This window comes from Rhinoderma darwinii, chromosome 11 (genome assembly GCF_050947455.1).
Source record: "Rhinoderma darwinii isolate aRhiDar2 chromosome 11, aRhiDar2.hap1, whole genome shotgun sequence".
Classification (NCBI taxonomy): domain Eukaryota; kingdom Metazoa; phylum Chordata; class Amphibia; order Anura; family Rhinodermatidae; genus Rhinoderma; species Rhinoderma darwinii.
Window position 1 is genome coordinate 25,535,167 of NC_134697.1, and position 13,317 is coordinate 25,548,483.

General features: G+C 44.6%; 2 protein-coding genes across 5 annotated transcripts in view; both read left to right on the forward strand.

Moving 5' to 3' along the window:
- The first annotated feature begins 4,666 nt into the window (after positions 1-4,666).
- Positions 4,667-5,694, forward strand: LOC142663631 (uncharacterized). Its single transcript, XM_075842376.1, has 2 exons — positions 4,667-4,792; positions 4,908-5,694. Exons 1-2 carry the CDS (start codon positions 4,692-4,694, stop codon positions 5,569-5,571), a joined length of 765 nt encoding a protein of 254 aa, XP_075698491.1. The 5' UTR covers positions 4,667-4,691; the 3' UTR covers positions 5,572-5,694.
- Positions 5,695-11,025: 5,331 nt separating this feature from the next.
- Positions 11,026-13,317, forward strand: part of INPP5A (inositol polyphosphate-5-phosphatase A) — a 358,729-nt gene continuing 356,437 nt past the window's right edge. For 2 of the 4 annotated variants that reach the window (XM_075843182.1, XM_075843181.1), the window contains exon 1: positions 11,026-11,548. In XM_075843182.1, the coding sequence (XP_075699297.1) occupies positions 11,474-11,548 (75 nt within the window). In that variant the 5' untranslated portion in view covers positions 11,026-11,473. The remainder of the gene's footprint in view (positions 11,549-13,317) is intronic. The other 2 variants (XM_075843180.1, XM_075843179.1) reach the window with 1 other exon arrangement.

Consider the following 13,317-nt stretch of genomic DNA (forward strand, 5'->3'; position numbering starts at 1 on the left):
TAATATATCCCTCGGCTAAGTGAGCCAACGTCATATATATGTTTTTCTATCCGATGTATTTAATGCCTCGGTAATTGGTCTGACTTTACATTTGGTTCATCCTTTTATTGAAGGGTTTATATGAGTTGTTAATTTTTTTTACAAACAGCTGCAAATGTTTTAAAATAAAAAAACAAATCAGTACTCACCTATTGTTTTCCCAGGCGATCCAGTGCTGACGCTCCGGTGGTCCTTGTGTTGTTTGTTTACATGCAGCCACTATTTGATTGCTGCAGCCAATAAGAGGCCTTAGCAGTGACGTCTCATATGCCTGACATCAATTATTATAACATTCCCGTTTATTGGGGCATAGGAATATCGGAACATCATAGGGGGTGGGGTCCTAATCAGAGAAGAAAGCTGCTGCAAACATCTGCTCTCACTTGATTGCACCACCAGGCCTATCCATGTATTACATGGACAGTCATTGACAGGTCCAGACTCGGCTTCCCCCAGCCATGACAGTGTTCCTGAAGCCGGTCCTGCATCGATCAGCTGATCACCGGGCAGCTTTACTATTAAAAAAATACTTTTTTCTTATCAATGTCATGATGAGTAAATCCCTCTAAATATCCAACTTTTTACCATATTTATTTTTCTTGAGGCAATGTTCTTGGTACAGCTCCTACGGAAAACTGCACTGCGAAGCTGTTTTCTTTATCAGTTTTTCCATTACATATCAATGTCGAAACTTTTGGACAATAAAAAAAAATAAAACACCAATATTGTATCATTACTAGTTATGCCCCTAGCAAGCAGTGTACAAAACCGTCATCCTTAAGAAGTCTATGAATGATATGGGCACATGATTATGTCATATGACCGCATGAATGTGATGTCACAATGATGACCTCTATAGGACCACCCTAAACCCCCTCCCCCCATGTTCTTTACACACAGCGTCAGCATAATCAGTAAAAATTCTGTTTTGGTGATTTTATTTCTTATTACCAGATTATTTCTGCACAAGAAAAAAATATAATTTGAGTAAGGGTATGTTCAAACCGCAGCCTCCGTTACGGCTGAAATTACGGAGCTGTTTTCAGGAGAAAACAGCTCCGGAATTTCAGACGTAATGGCAAGTGCAGGCGCTTTTCGCTGCGTCCATTACGGACGTAATTGGAGCTGTTTTTCCATGGAGTCAATGGAAAACGGCTCCATTTACGTCTCAAGAAGTGACAGGCACTTCTTTGACGTGGGCGTCTTTTTTACGCGCCGTCTTTTGACAGCGGCGCTTAAAAAAAACGACCGTCGGCACAGAACATCGTAAAACCCATTCAAATGAATGGGCAGATGTGTGCCGACTCTTTGGAGCCGTATTTTCGGACGTAATTTGGGGTTAAAACGCCCGAATTACGTCCGTAAATAGGGTGTGTGAACCCAGCCTTAGAGTTCCATTACACATACGGCTGAGCCCTGGTAACTGTGCGTTGTTTATCGTTAATTGCTTTGTTGCACCTGTACTTGCTGTGGTTTTACGTTTGTAGTAGAGGGGCAGCACGGCAGCTTGATGCTAGGAGCCCGGCTCCCTGCAGTGTTCGGTCCGGGACTTGCGGCCGAAATACGTTCCTTCCATTACGGACGTAACATGCTCGTGTGAACCCAGCCTAAGATGTTGCTTAGTTGTTACTATTATATTTCTCAGCAATTATATGCCAGTGCTGACATCTCTTCTATTTATTCCTCACACCCGTTATTCCTATGTGTGCTATTATGATCTTGAGGCTATGTGTAATGTAGAATCCTTGCTATCCTTTGGTTAGATGTCCTGATTTCGGTAACGTAAGCCTCTGGCATTGTATTATTCTCTTATGATGGAGTATACCCTGATTATCTCTCCTCACCTATGTTTCATCTGTCTGACCTCCTTATTGCTCCATTTATGCTCTCAACAATTGCATCGTTGTTACAGGTTTTTTTTCTTTTTTCCAGTTTCATCAGCATCTGTAATAACAATCGAATGGGAGGGGCACTAAATATTGGACTCTTTAGACCGCAACCTTTTAGGTTCTCAGGGCCACATTGTGCTATTTAAAGGGGGGCAATAAATTGGTTGGATGTGATGTAGATTACGAAATTGGAGTTTACTTAGTAGTCCATTTAAGGGGTTTTGTCGTTTTATGTTAATAAAGTCTAATCACTACATAAATGAATGTACAACTTTTATTGTTCACCATATTTAAGATACTTGTTTGCTGTGAGTGAATGAGAACAGTCTTGTTTAGGCTCTGTTCACACTTAACTATTGCCTTCGGTTGTGGTTATATGCCAGAAGGATTCCCCTGACGTATACCTATGACAAAAGGCTGAGATGTATATAATCATGCATTGCCCATAGGACCATATAGTAATAAGAAAAACATTTACTGTGAAGTATAGGCTATTGTACTCTATGCCTCAGCATGGAATGTAGTCTACATATACTGGCTCGGCTTGTGCCAAAAGGACGCTCCTTTGGCATATGACGGGTCCAGCATATTTTACATTGGGTGAATAGGGCCCTATGGACAAATCTATTTGCTAGTTTGTTACAATGTATCCGTCTAGAGTCCAGGATGTTTAGCTCACAGAGCATTTCCTAGACTGCATACAATTGCATCCACTTCTCAGCTGAGGGCAGGACTAGCTACAGTATTTACTCGTTTAGTCGTGAATGTAAACAAGAATGTTCTCATTCACTGACAGCAACCAAAGATCTTAAAAATAGGGATTGAAACACAAAGTATATTAGAAAAATGTATAACTTTTAATTTATAAAGGGAATATGTTTTATTTATATAAAGCCGGAATACCCTTTAAATTCATGTAAAATGTTACAAATGTTTAATTCTGTATAGGAACTTTGCATTTTAGGGATTGTCTCAGACTGAGGGGAGCTGCTTCACTTACCAGCGTGCTTCACCATTTACCCATAGTATATGTATGACATAAATTAGGAATGAGTACAACAGAGACTCCTTGAAGGGAAAAAGTGGGGTAGGCCACAGCTTTATTGATAAACACATAACGATATGAGAGCATAAATATTTGAAGTGGTCATCTCGAATATCGGCCACCGCTTACTCGCGGTGGACATATATGACGATGTTTGAATCAGATGACCCTTCTTTATAAACACTGCTCTCTGCGCTCTAAACACTGCACTTCTCTAGCTGTGACAAAGAAAAACAAATATCAATAAATGTCATCTGTAAAACAGATAAAGAACAAAACACTTGGCCAATGAGCCTACGATTGAAAATTACAATACACAATACTAGAAAAGATAAAGAAAAAATTTATGGGAGGGCCGATTTTTACTAGAACACGCTGGGTGAGGGAAAATTAGTTGGGTTCAAACTTTTATTAACTTAGCGCCACCTCTAATTAACAAGTGGAACCAATGGCTAATTGCCAAAAGCCTGCTATTAGGAAAAAAAACCCTCCCTAGTCCCCTGTCAGAAGGCATCCTTTCGTTAACCCCTCGGTTGCCTGCAGGACAGACATTGATGGCATATATCATGTAATAAAATGACCATGTGGAGAAAGCTAAGTGAAGGCCGCCAAGATATAAAGTGGCACAACGCCTTGTTATATATGTCTTACCCCTCATGCACACGACCATTGTGCCACTCGGGCCGTTTTTAACGGCATCCGAGTGGCACCCGATAGGCTTCACGGACCCATTCACTTTAGCGGGTGAATTGGGTCTGTGAAAACTGACCCGATTCTCCGATCGGAGGAAAGACAGGACATCTTTCCTCGGATCATTGACAGGGGTCGGGGGGTGCACACGGTCCTGTGCATGGAGCTTTAGGCCTCATTTACACGAGCGTATTATACGCGCGTGCGACGCGCGTGCTTTTCACGCGTGTCGTACGCACCTATAATAGTCTATGGGGCTGTTTAGACGATGCGTGTATTTTGCGCTGCGTGAGTGCGTTGCGTAAAACTCACGACATGTTCTATATTCTTGCGTTTTTCACGCAACACGCACCCATTGACTTCAATGGGTGCGTGAAAACAACGCATGCCACACGGACGGTCCTGCGTTGCATGCGCGAAAAACACGCAAGAGCTGTTATGTCCATTCTAATTAGTCTATAAAGCTACACAAAGCTACTCCAAACCAGGAAGTGCCTGCCTTTCAAGTGCGAGGGGGCAAGTCTAGCCAGTGCCAGGAGAGTTGTGTGCGGATAGTTTGGAGCGTTTCACAGCCATATACTACAGCCATGCCGCGCGGGATGGATGTGGAGCGCCTCATACTTTTTGTCCAGGAGCATCCAGCGATATGGGATACCAGATGTGAGGAGTATCATAACAGGACGGTGAAGGAGGACGCATGGGAGTTGGTGGCCAAAAACCTCTTTGGGCAAGAGTGGCAGACTGGCCGAACCCGTGACCGCACTCGGTTGGGTGAGTACCTGGCATTTTCTGTCAATGCCTGTCATGCCTATCGAAAACCTGGGCCCTGTATGTGTATTGCGCTCATTAGCACGAGAAACTTTGGTGGAGCAGGTGCTTCCCCACGTCCCACCGCATTGCCATTGCAGGGCCCTTCATTTTGTAGTGAGAGGTGATAGTTCTGATGGCGTGTTATGTTTTTGTTACATCCACCAGTCCAAGATATCAAGACACGGTGGCGGAGCTGCCGTGATCAATTCAGGCGAGAGATGGGTGACAAGGGACGCAGCGGAGATGGGGCATCTCGCAAACGGCCCTACATTTATACTAAGCAGCTGATGTTCCTGAAGGACATCATGGATATGCGCACGTAAGCATTTATGTCGTTGCATGAGTGTAATGTGTGTTTGCCCAGGTCCTGTCTGCCAACGTGTTGTTGTGGGCAATGTTAGATATTGTACTCATACTTTTTTTGCTCCTTGTAGAACCACCGACAATTTGGAGGACACAGCAGAGGAGACTGACGTGGGGGAGTCTGTGGCCGAACCCCCTGCTCCCAATATCCTGCCACCCAGCCCCGAGCCGACACCCCAGGAGCCCGCACCAGGCCAGTCAGAACGGCCGGTTGCCTCTCCAGCCCAGGAGCGGCCCGTGCGAGCCCGCAGTCGGCGTGTTCGTGCCCCACAGCCCTCCACATCTGCCCAGGTGGATACGCGGGTACTGGACTATCTGAGGCGAGCCGCAGAGGAGGATGGCAATGATGCCTTCGGCCGCAGCATTGTCCCCCTCCTACGCCTGGTGCCGATGGACCTTATGGGCCGTCTGCAGGCGTCGATCGTCACATTGATCGACGCTTGCAGACCGCCACACAATCCCCATATGTGTTTCACGGCAATAGAGCAGTGGCGAAATAATTACATGCCGCCACCCACGGCCCAGGTGCCTGGCCAATTCCACCCTGTTCCCCAGATGGCCCGTCCGCATCCATACATGCGCCCTATGGCTCCCCACTTCGCAGGGCCCACATTCCACCCACCACATCAGCACCACTATGCTGGCCAGGAACAACCTACCCAGCTCCAGGTCCAGCATAGTGGTGCTGAAATGCAGGCATATGCCTCCCCAGGACAACTATACCAACACCTCTGAGTGTGTTGGTGCCAATATATTTGGACGGCACTGTTGTGTGTGGTGCAGGCCTGGCCACGTATGTTGTGGGATCATGTTTTTATTTTGTATTTCGTTACACCATGTTGGTGTCTAAGTTTTTGTCCCCAAAATTTGGGATTGGTCCGAATCCCTAAATAAAAAAAATTATGGTTAATGGTTTGATTTCGTTTTATTAATCATTTAGACCACACAACACAAGGTTTGCCACACATTTCCTTAGCCTACACTCTCACACACTTCTGGCCTTTTGGACCAATGCATGGACATGTGATATGAGGTTTTAGTTAATCTCTCGGGGTTTGACATGGCTTGAAAGGGATTGCAAAGTTTAGGTCCTGCCATGGGCCCTGAAGCAAAATAAGTACACTTGCAATTGGACTTCCCTAACTGGAGTCCGCACAACAGGATATATGGGCAAAGTAAGTCGGCAACTGTCTAAAGTCCTGCTCAAACCCCGAGAGATATAAGCTCGCAACCCGCGTCAAGGGTCCTCATATTTTGCGAGTCCCTACCCCAACCCCAACCCCCAAAATAATCAAAACAAAAAATGCCCACATCTCAGGTGGGTAGTGAAGCGTCAAAAGAACATTCACCCCTTCACAGGTCATCAGCCCCCCATGGTGCTGGTCCAGATGGGCACTCAAAATATGCCGCCAAAGTATCACGAACTCGAAGGCCGGAGGAGACAGATCGGCCGAGAGGAATCACCGGGACATTGTCAGTGGTGTCTGCATGTGTTAGGATATAGTCAGCATCAAAGTTTGCATCATTAATGCGGCAGAAGTTATGCAGAACTACACCCGCTTGGATAACACGTGTGACATTATGCATGGACAATTGCATTGTTGACAGAAAGACACGCCACCTGTTCGACATAATGCCAAAGGCACATTCCACACATCGCCGAGCTCTGCCCAGGCGGAGATTGAACATGCGCCTACGGTCATCCAAGCCCCTTCTTGCAAAGGGACGCATGACTTGCCTTGTGAGTGCAAACCCCTCATCTGCCACGATTACATACGGGATTGGGGGCCCGCTGGAGCCCGGGAGGATGGAGGGTTCCGGCAACCCCAGTCGCCTATTCACGAGTCGCTTCCCCATTCTTGATGTACGGAATATGCGTGCATCTGCCAAGCTTCCATACGAGCCAATGTCAACAATAGTGAAACAATAATTAGTGTCCGCCAAGGCTAACAATACCATAGAAAAATACTGCTTGTAGTTATAGTATTGCGAGCCACTGCGTGGGGGCTTTCTCAAACGAATGTGTTTGCCGTCAAGGGCACCAATGCAATTTGGAAATTCAGTAGCTCTAAGAAATCCCTCTGATATACTTAGCCACTGTTCTGTCGTGGGCTGAGGCATGACCGTGCTCTTTAACCTCTGCCACAACACGACACTGGTGGATATGACAATTAAGGAAATGGTGGTCACTCCCAAAAGAAATTCAAAATGCAACGAATGATAACTATTGCCTGTGGCCAGAAATCTAGCAAATAAACAGAAAGAAAAAGAAAGGAAGAACACATGTTAGTGGGGGGCTGGTGAAGCAGACAGCGGCATGGACTAAGTTATAGCAGCTTCATACATACCTCAAGGTCACAAGCAGACGTTCCTCGGGCGAAATGCAGTGTCTCATGTTCGTATTCTGGAAGGTGAGACCAGAGCGAGTTTGCTCAAGCAGAAGGTCAAATGTGGCCACAGACATGCGGCAGAAGGATCGAAATTTGTCGGGATGCCGGCGTAAGTCCTCAAACAGGGTATGGAAATGCCCTTTTATTGTACGTTGGGCCACAAGTGGATGAACCCAAATGCGACTTCTTCCAGGCGTGTGGTGCTGCAGCATGTGTCGGCGCTGGCCAAACCGACGTGAGATCATCCAGAGAAGAAGCACACGCGCCAGTGCTGGCGAAGCCATAATAGTTGGGTGTCAAAGCGATTCCAATTTGAAGGGAAAAACAAACACTGTGGTTTCTGCAGAGGCGGAAATAAGCTTGCAAACAGATTTCTACCAGCAAGCAGGGGTTGGGCCAGCTGGCCTATTTGTAGGCGGGCGTCCCACTAATCCCCTCTGCGTTTTTTTACGCGCGATGCAAACGCTAGTCGTGCGCGCGTTTAAAACGCAACAAGGCTGCGTATACGCAGTGCATACGCAATACAAACGCGCAAAACGCACACGCTCGTGTAAATGAGGCCTTAGTGATATGCCATCAATGTCTGTAAAAGGGGCCTGACACAATTGCGTATTGTGGCTTTTCTTTCCGCAATGAGCCCCTATAGCCCGGCAATGTGGGCCTCTTTAGCCAAGAACGTTGATAAAAGAAAATTAAAGGTTACATGGTCACCGGTTATAAGTGGTGTACCCCAGGGTTCAGTGCTGGGACCACTATTATTCAACTTATTTATTAATGATATAGAGGATGGGATTAATAGCACTATTTCTATTTTTGCAGATGACACCAAGCTATGTAATATAGTTCAGACTATGGAAGATGTTTGTGAATTGCAGGCAGATTTAAACAAACTAAGTGTTTGGGCGTCCACTTGGCAAATGAAGTTTAATGTAGATAAATGTAAAGTTATGCATCTGGGTACCAACAACCTGCATGCATCATATGTCCTAGGGGGAGCTACACTGGCGGATTCACTTGTTGAGAAGGATCTGGGTGTTCTTGTAAATCATAAACTCAATAACAGCATGCAGTGTCAATCAGCTGCTTCAAAGGCCAGCAAGATATTGTCGTGTATTAAAAGAGGCATGGACTCGCGGGACAGAGATGTAATATTGCCACTTTACAAAGCATTAGTGAGGCCCCATCTAGAATATGCAGTTCAGTTCTGGGCTCCAGTTCATAGAAAGGATGCCCTGGAGTTGGAAAAAATACAAAGAAGAGCAACGAAGCTAATAAGGGGCATGGAGAATTTAAGTTATGAGGAAAGATTGAAAGAATTAAACCTATTTAGCCTTGAAAAAAGACGACTTAGGGGGGACATGATTAACTTATATAAATATATTAATGGCACATACAAAAAATATGGTGATATCCTGTTCCTTGTAAAACCCCCTCAAAAAACAAGGGGGCACTCCCTCCGTCTGGAGAAAAAAAGGTTCAAGCTGCAGAGGCGACAAGGCTTCTTTACAGTAAGAACGGTGAATTTATGGAATAGCCTACCGCAGGAGCTGGTCACAGCAGGGACAGTAGATGGCTTTAAAAAAGGGTTAGATAATTTCCTAGAACAAAAAAATATTAGCTCCTATGTGTAGAAATTTTTCCTTCCCTTTTCCCTTCCCTTGGTTGGACTTGATGGACATGTGTCGTTTTTCAGCCGTACTAACTATGTAACTATGTAACATTACAAGGACACCAGTTTAGTTGTATACAGAGGAATTCAATTCACACTATTTCAGTTCACATTACACACAAGGATTTAATAACAGTAAGGTGGAATGCTATAACATTACTGTCAGGTCACATGAGGATTGTTCTAGTATAACAAGTTCTCCCAGGACAGTCCAGGGTTTTGTCATTAGAAATTTTCTCTTGCACCTCATATTTTACTGGAATATAATAATAATCTCTAGGAAAAAGAATATTTTAAAAAAACAAAATAGCAAAATAATCTAAACTCTCCTTGTGATTAATATGGACTCTGTATCTAGCGCCTTTACAATAAATAAATTAAAAACGAATTGAGACGACCACCCAAAATTGTATAGAAAAGTGGTCTTCTAGGGGGTGGTCCTCTCAAAAAAGATATATAATATGCATAGTATATAATGAAACTTATAATGTTGTCACAAGTTTTCTTAGTGAATGAATTGAAGTGAATGGGAGAAAAGGCTGCAATACCTGTGAATCGCCGCTAAACGCGTGTCAACGACTTAGAGCTTATTCAGACAAATGGGATATACGTCCGTGCAACGCAACGCACGGACCTATATTAGTCTATGGGGCCGTGCAGACATGTGCGTGATTTTTACTCAGCGTGAGTCCGCTGAAAAAAAGTCACGACATGTCCGTTCTTTGGGCGTTTTTCGCGCATCACGCACCCATTGAAGTCAATGGGTGCATGAAAACCACGCATGTCACACGGAAGCACTTCCGTGCGAACAGCGTGATTCGCGCAACAGCAGTGAAAAGGATGAATGAAAACAGAAAAGCACCACGTGCTTTTCTGTTTACAAACATCCAAATGGAGTGTCATAATGATGGCGGCTGCGCGAAAAGCACGCAGCCGCGCATCATATGCTGAGGTCACACGGAGCTGTTAAGTGGCTTTTTGCGCACGCAAAACGCCGCTTTTTTTGCGTGTGCAGAACGCACACGCTCGTGTGAATCCAGCTTTACAGTGAGCAAGAAGAAATGAAGGGGAAGCAGTGCTCGTACGAGAGCTGCGGCCCCTACAAAACAGCTGATCGGCAGGGGTCCCAAAAGTGGGACCCTGACCCATCAGTTATTGATGACCTATCCTGAGGATAGGCCATCAATTTTTAGTGGCTGGAAAACCCCTTTAATCCCAGGGTTTCATCACTGCAAGATATTAGAGCTACAAACTCTGCATCTTTAATTGGTACCTTACTAGAATATTGCTGATGCCCTGGTCTTTCTTTTCTTGACCTCCCCATTCTAAAATAGCAGCTAGAATATGTTGGGACTGTTGCTTAGCAACCACCTAGGGAAGCATCTGGCGACAACAGCTGATCTCCTTGGCCCTGTGTGTTCAGCCATAGTCATTCCATCTAAGTTCCTTCCAGCAGTTTGACCTATGGCTGCTATTTCTAGTCAGTAGAGCAAAGGCTAAAGAACAGAATTTGAAAATAAATATGTTATGGGTTTAGATTGTAAGCTCTGGCGGTCAGGGTCCTCTTACCTTTCACCTCTAGTCACTGTTGTATAATGTTTACCTCTGGTGTCTGTTCATACTGAGAGCTCTTATGATGCTGCAGAATATGTTGCAGCTGATGTGGTCTATCTATAGCATTTCACAGAAGACATGATGAACCTGTGTGCTCTCCAGCTGTTCTCATGCAGATCATATTGTATCCTGAAAGCTGCTCAGTCTGTTGCTCTCCTGCTGTACTACAAACACAAGCAATCATTTCTATAGAGCAGTGACTGCAATTGCTGCAGCGATCAAGCTGTTGTGGAACTATAACTCCCAGCATATCCTGAAAAGGGCATGCTTAGAGTAGTTGATTGCAAACCTCTGCTGTAGATCTGTACAGTACAAAAGAAGCAAGAGCAGCGAACCTCTTTCCCTAGTCACCCCTGTGTGTTCTTGTTATTATTCTTATTAATAATAATAATAATAATAATAATAATAATTTAAAAAAAATACAAAACGTCGCAGCACTGTCCCTTTAAGGGATGGGCATGCCCTGTATGAAGACGTCACGTCGCCCCTCCTCTTATCCACGCCCCCTGCCCCTGTGGCTTGGTCAGTCCCGGCGGCTCTGCTGTAGAGAAGCGGTGTTGAGGGTAGAAGGAGCCGGAGTCACACACACGGGGCAGCCGCCTGCACAGTCGCGTTCTCCCCGCACAGCAGCCAGCCGGGCCCGCCGCCGTCACCGCCTCTCCACTCCGCCCTCCTGCACACAGAAACTTGCGGTGCTCGGAGATCCTCCAGCAAGCAGCGGGAACTTCTCTAGCAGCGTCGGCTGGTCATGGCTTCATCTGCTGCAGGCAGCCGGGTGATCTAGAAGCGCTGGAGGGGCCGGGGGATGTTCAGGAGCCGTCCCTGAGAGCTGGGGCTGCGGGAGCTCTGCCTGTTACACACAGCGGATACATTGTAGCAGTCTCCCTCCATTCCTGGTTCTGATTCCCTTTCATGTTCTGCGGTCTGCACACAGCACCTTGCTAGAAGCTGATCCTGGAACAGTATGGCGGGGAAAGCAGCTGCCCCGGGCACCGGGATCCTGCTAGTGACGGCCAACGTCGGGACTTTGTTCGATGATGTGAGTAGTACAGGGCAAACGTAACTCTTCTCATGTGCTGCGCTTTATACTGAGGCTGCTGGGTCCAGTCACTGGTGGCAAATGTCGCGTAAAAGCAGCATGAGACATTTGTATGTGGCATAGGCGAGATATGCATCAAATGTCTCTGGAGTTCTGTGCGGCTCTGAGAGATATTGACAGTTTCCTTGCATTGATAAACAAATGAATAACTTGTTTACAAATGTCTCATGGCATGGGGATGTGTCGCTTTGAGCAGCTATTTGCTTTTTAGTCGTTTCAAAGACTTTTGTATAAATGTTGCAAAAAGCCTCAGAAATGTTACAAACTACTTATAAGTTTGTCCTGGGCTGTGCTTTGGTACTTTGTCACCACTGACACCAGTTTCTTACTATGTTGTTTCTATCAACTTGTCATGTGACCCAGTATGTTCTTCTAGTACCTCACTCTATTTTGTGTATCCCATCTTTTTGCACATTGTAGTGTTTTGTGTGTATTTATATTATATTTTACTGAATCTTTGTTTACATCTGTCACTTTCATTGTTGGTGTTTGTGGCATCCTCCCAAAAAATGTCATTCTTACCAACAGAGTGGCGCTCTTCGTGTCCAGCCTGCTCAAGTTCAGTTTTTGTGATAGAAAAATTTTAAATCTGCGAATTTTAGATGTGACTGTATTGACGCAAAATAAGAAAAATATTGGCGCTGACCCAGTAAATGTTAAATATGGCTCCCATGTGATAGTGTTTATGGGATTGTACAGAGTGATGTTTGCCGATTTATGAGTCTGGGTCGGTGCAATGATATAACCATGTTCAGCGAGAGGGTTCCCCCAAAGTATCGTGGATTGTAACTAAATATGCTGCATGTTTTCATGGTGTAACACATTTATACGTGTCTAGATGGAGACAAAAACTTTAAGGTTATTGATAAAGGGGCTTTTTCCTACCATAAACACTGACTTCACGTGAAAAGAAAAGCAAACAAGAGGTAGGCTCGCCACATGTCTTCGTTGTATCTTTAGTTATGGAGTGCAATGGAGGGGAGCTTGTTAGGCTAACAAGGAGAGTCCATATAGTAAAGGAAAAAATATCTTCTAGCACGTCCTTAAAGTATACATTTATTCGGCAAATATCTTTAAAAAAATAGAACAGAGCTTGGACTGTGGACGCTTGTGTTTAGAATGACAAGGACCTTATTTTAGTCATAGCATAACTTAGAACCTTGTTGTTTGGCATGTGGACGCTTACACGTTTCAAACTTGTGCCCTGTTTTATGTGCCAGGTAAATGTATACTTTTTTTTTTAAGGATGTGCTGGAAGATATTTTTTCCTTTACTATATACCACGTGGTCATAGACATAAAAATCTGAAGAGCTTTATGATCGTTAATGATGATGGTTGTGTCTACAGTTTCTAAAAACGTTAGGTTCTGATTGATGGAATTCTGCTCCATTGGTTGCAATGATTAAAAATTTTGGTGATTTATAATGGTTTAGTGAACTTTTATTCGAGAGAAATGTTGGGGTAATTCACTGCACGTTATTTCCCTTGATGCATATGATTTTTGTGTGTCCCTTTCCTGAACAAAATAAATCATATAGCTTGTGGTATCGTGGCCGATTAGGTAGGCCGTGAGTGAGCAATGAGTCTGATCACTGGTACCTCCAATTTAGAACTCCTTCCTTCTTTTTTTTTTTTTTTTTTTTTCTAAAAATAATAAATATTAATAAAGAAGAAAAAAATGCTACTCCCGACATGGCACTGCGTTCCC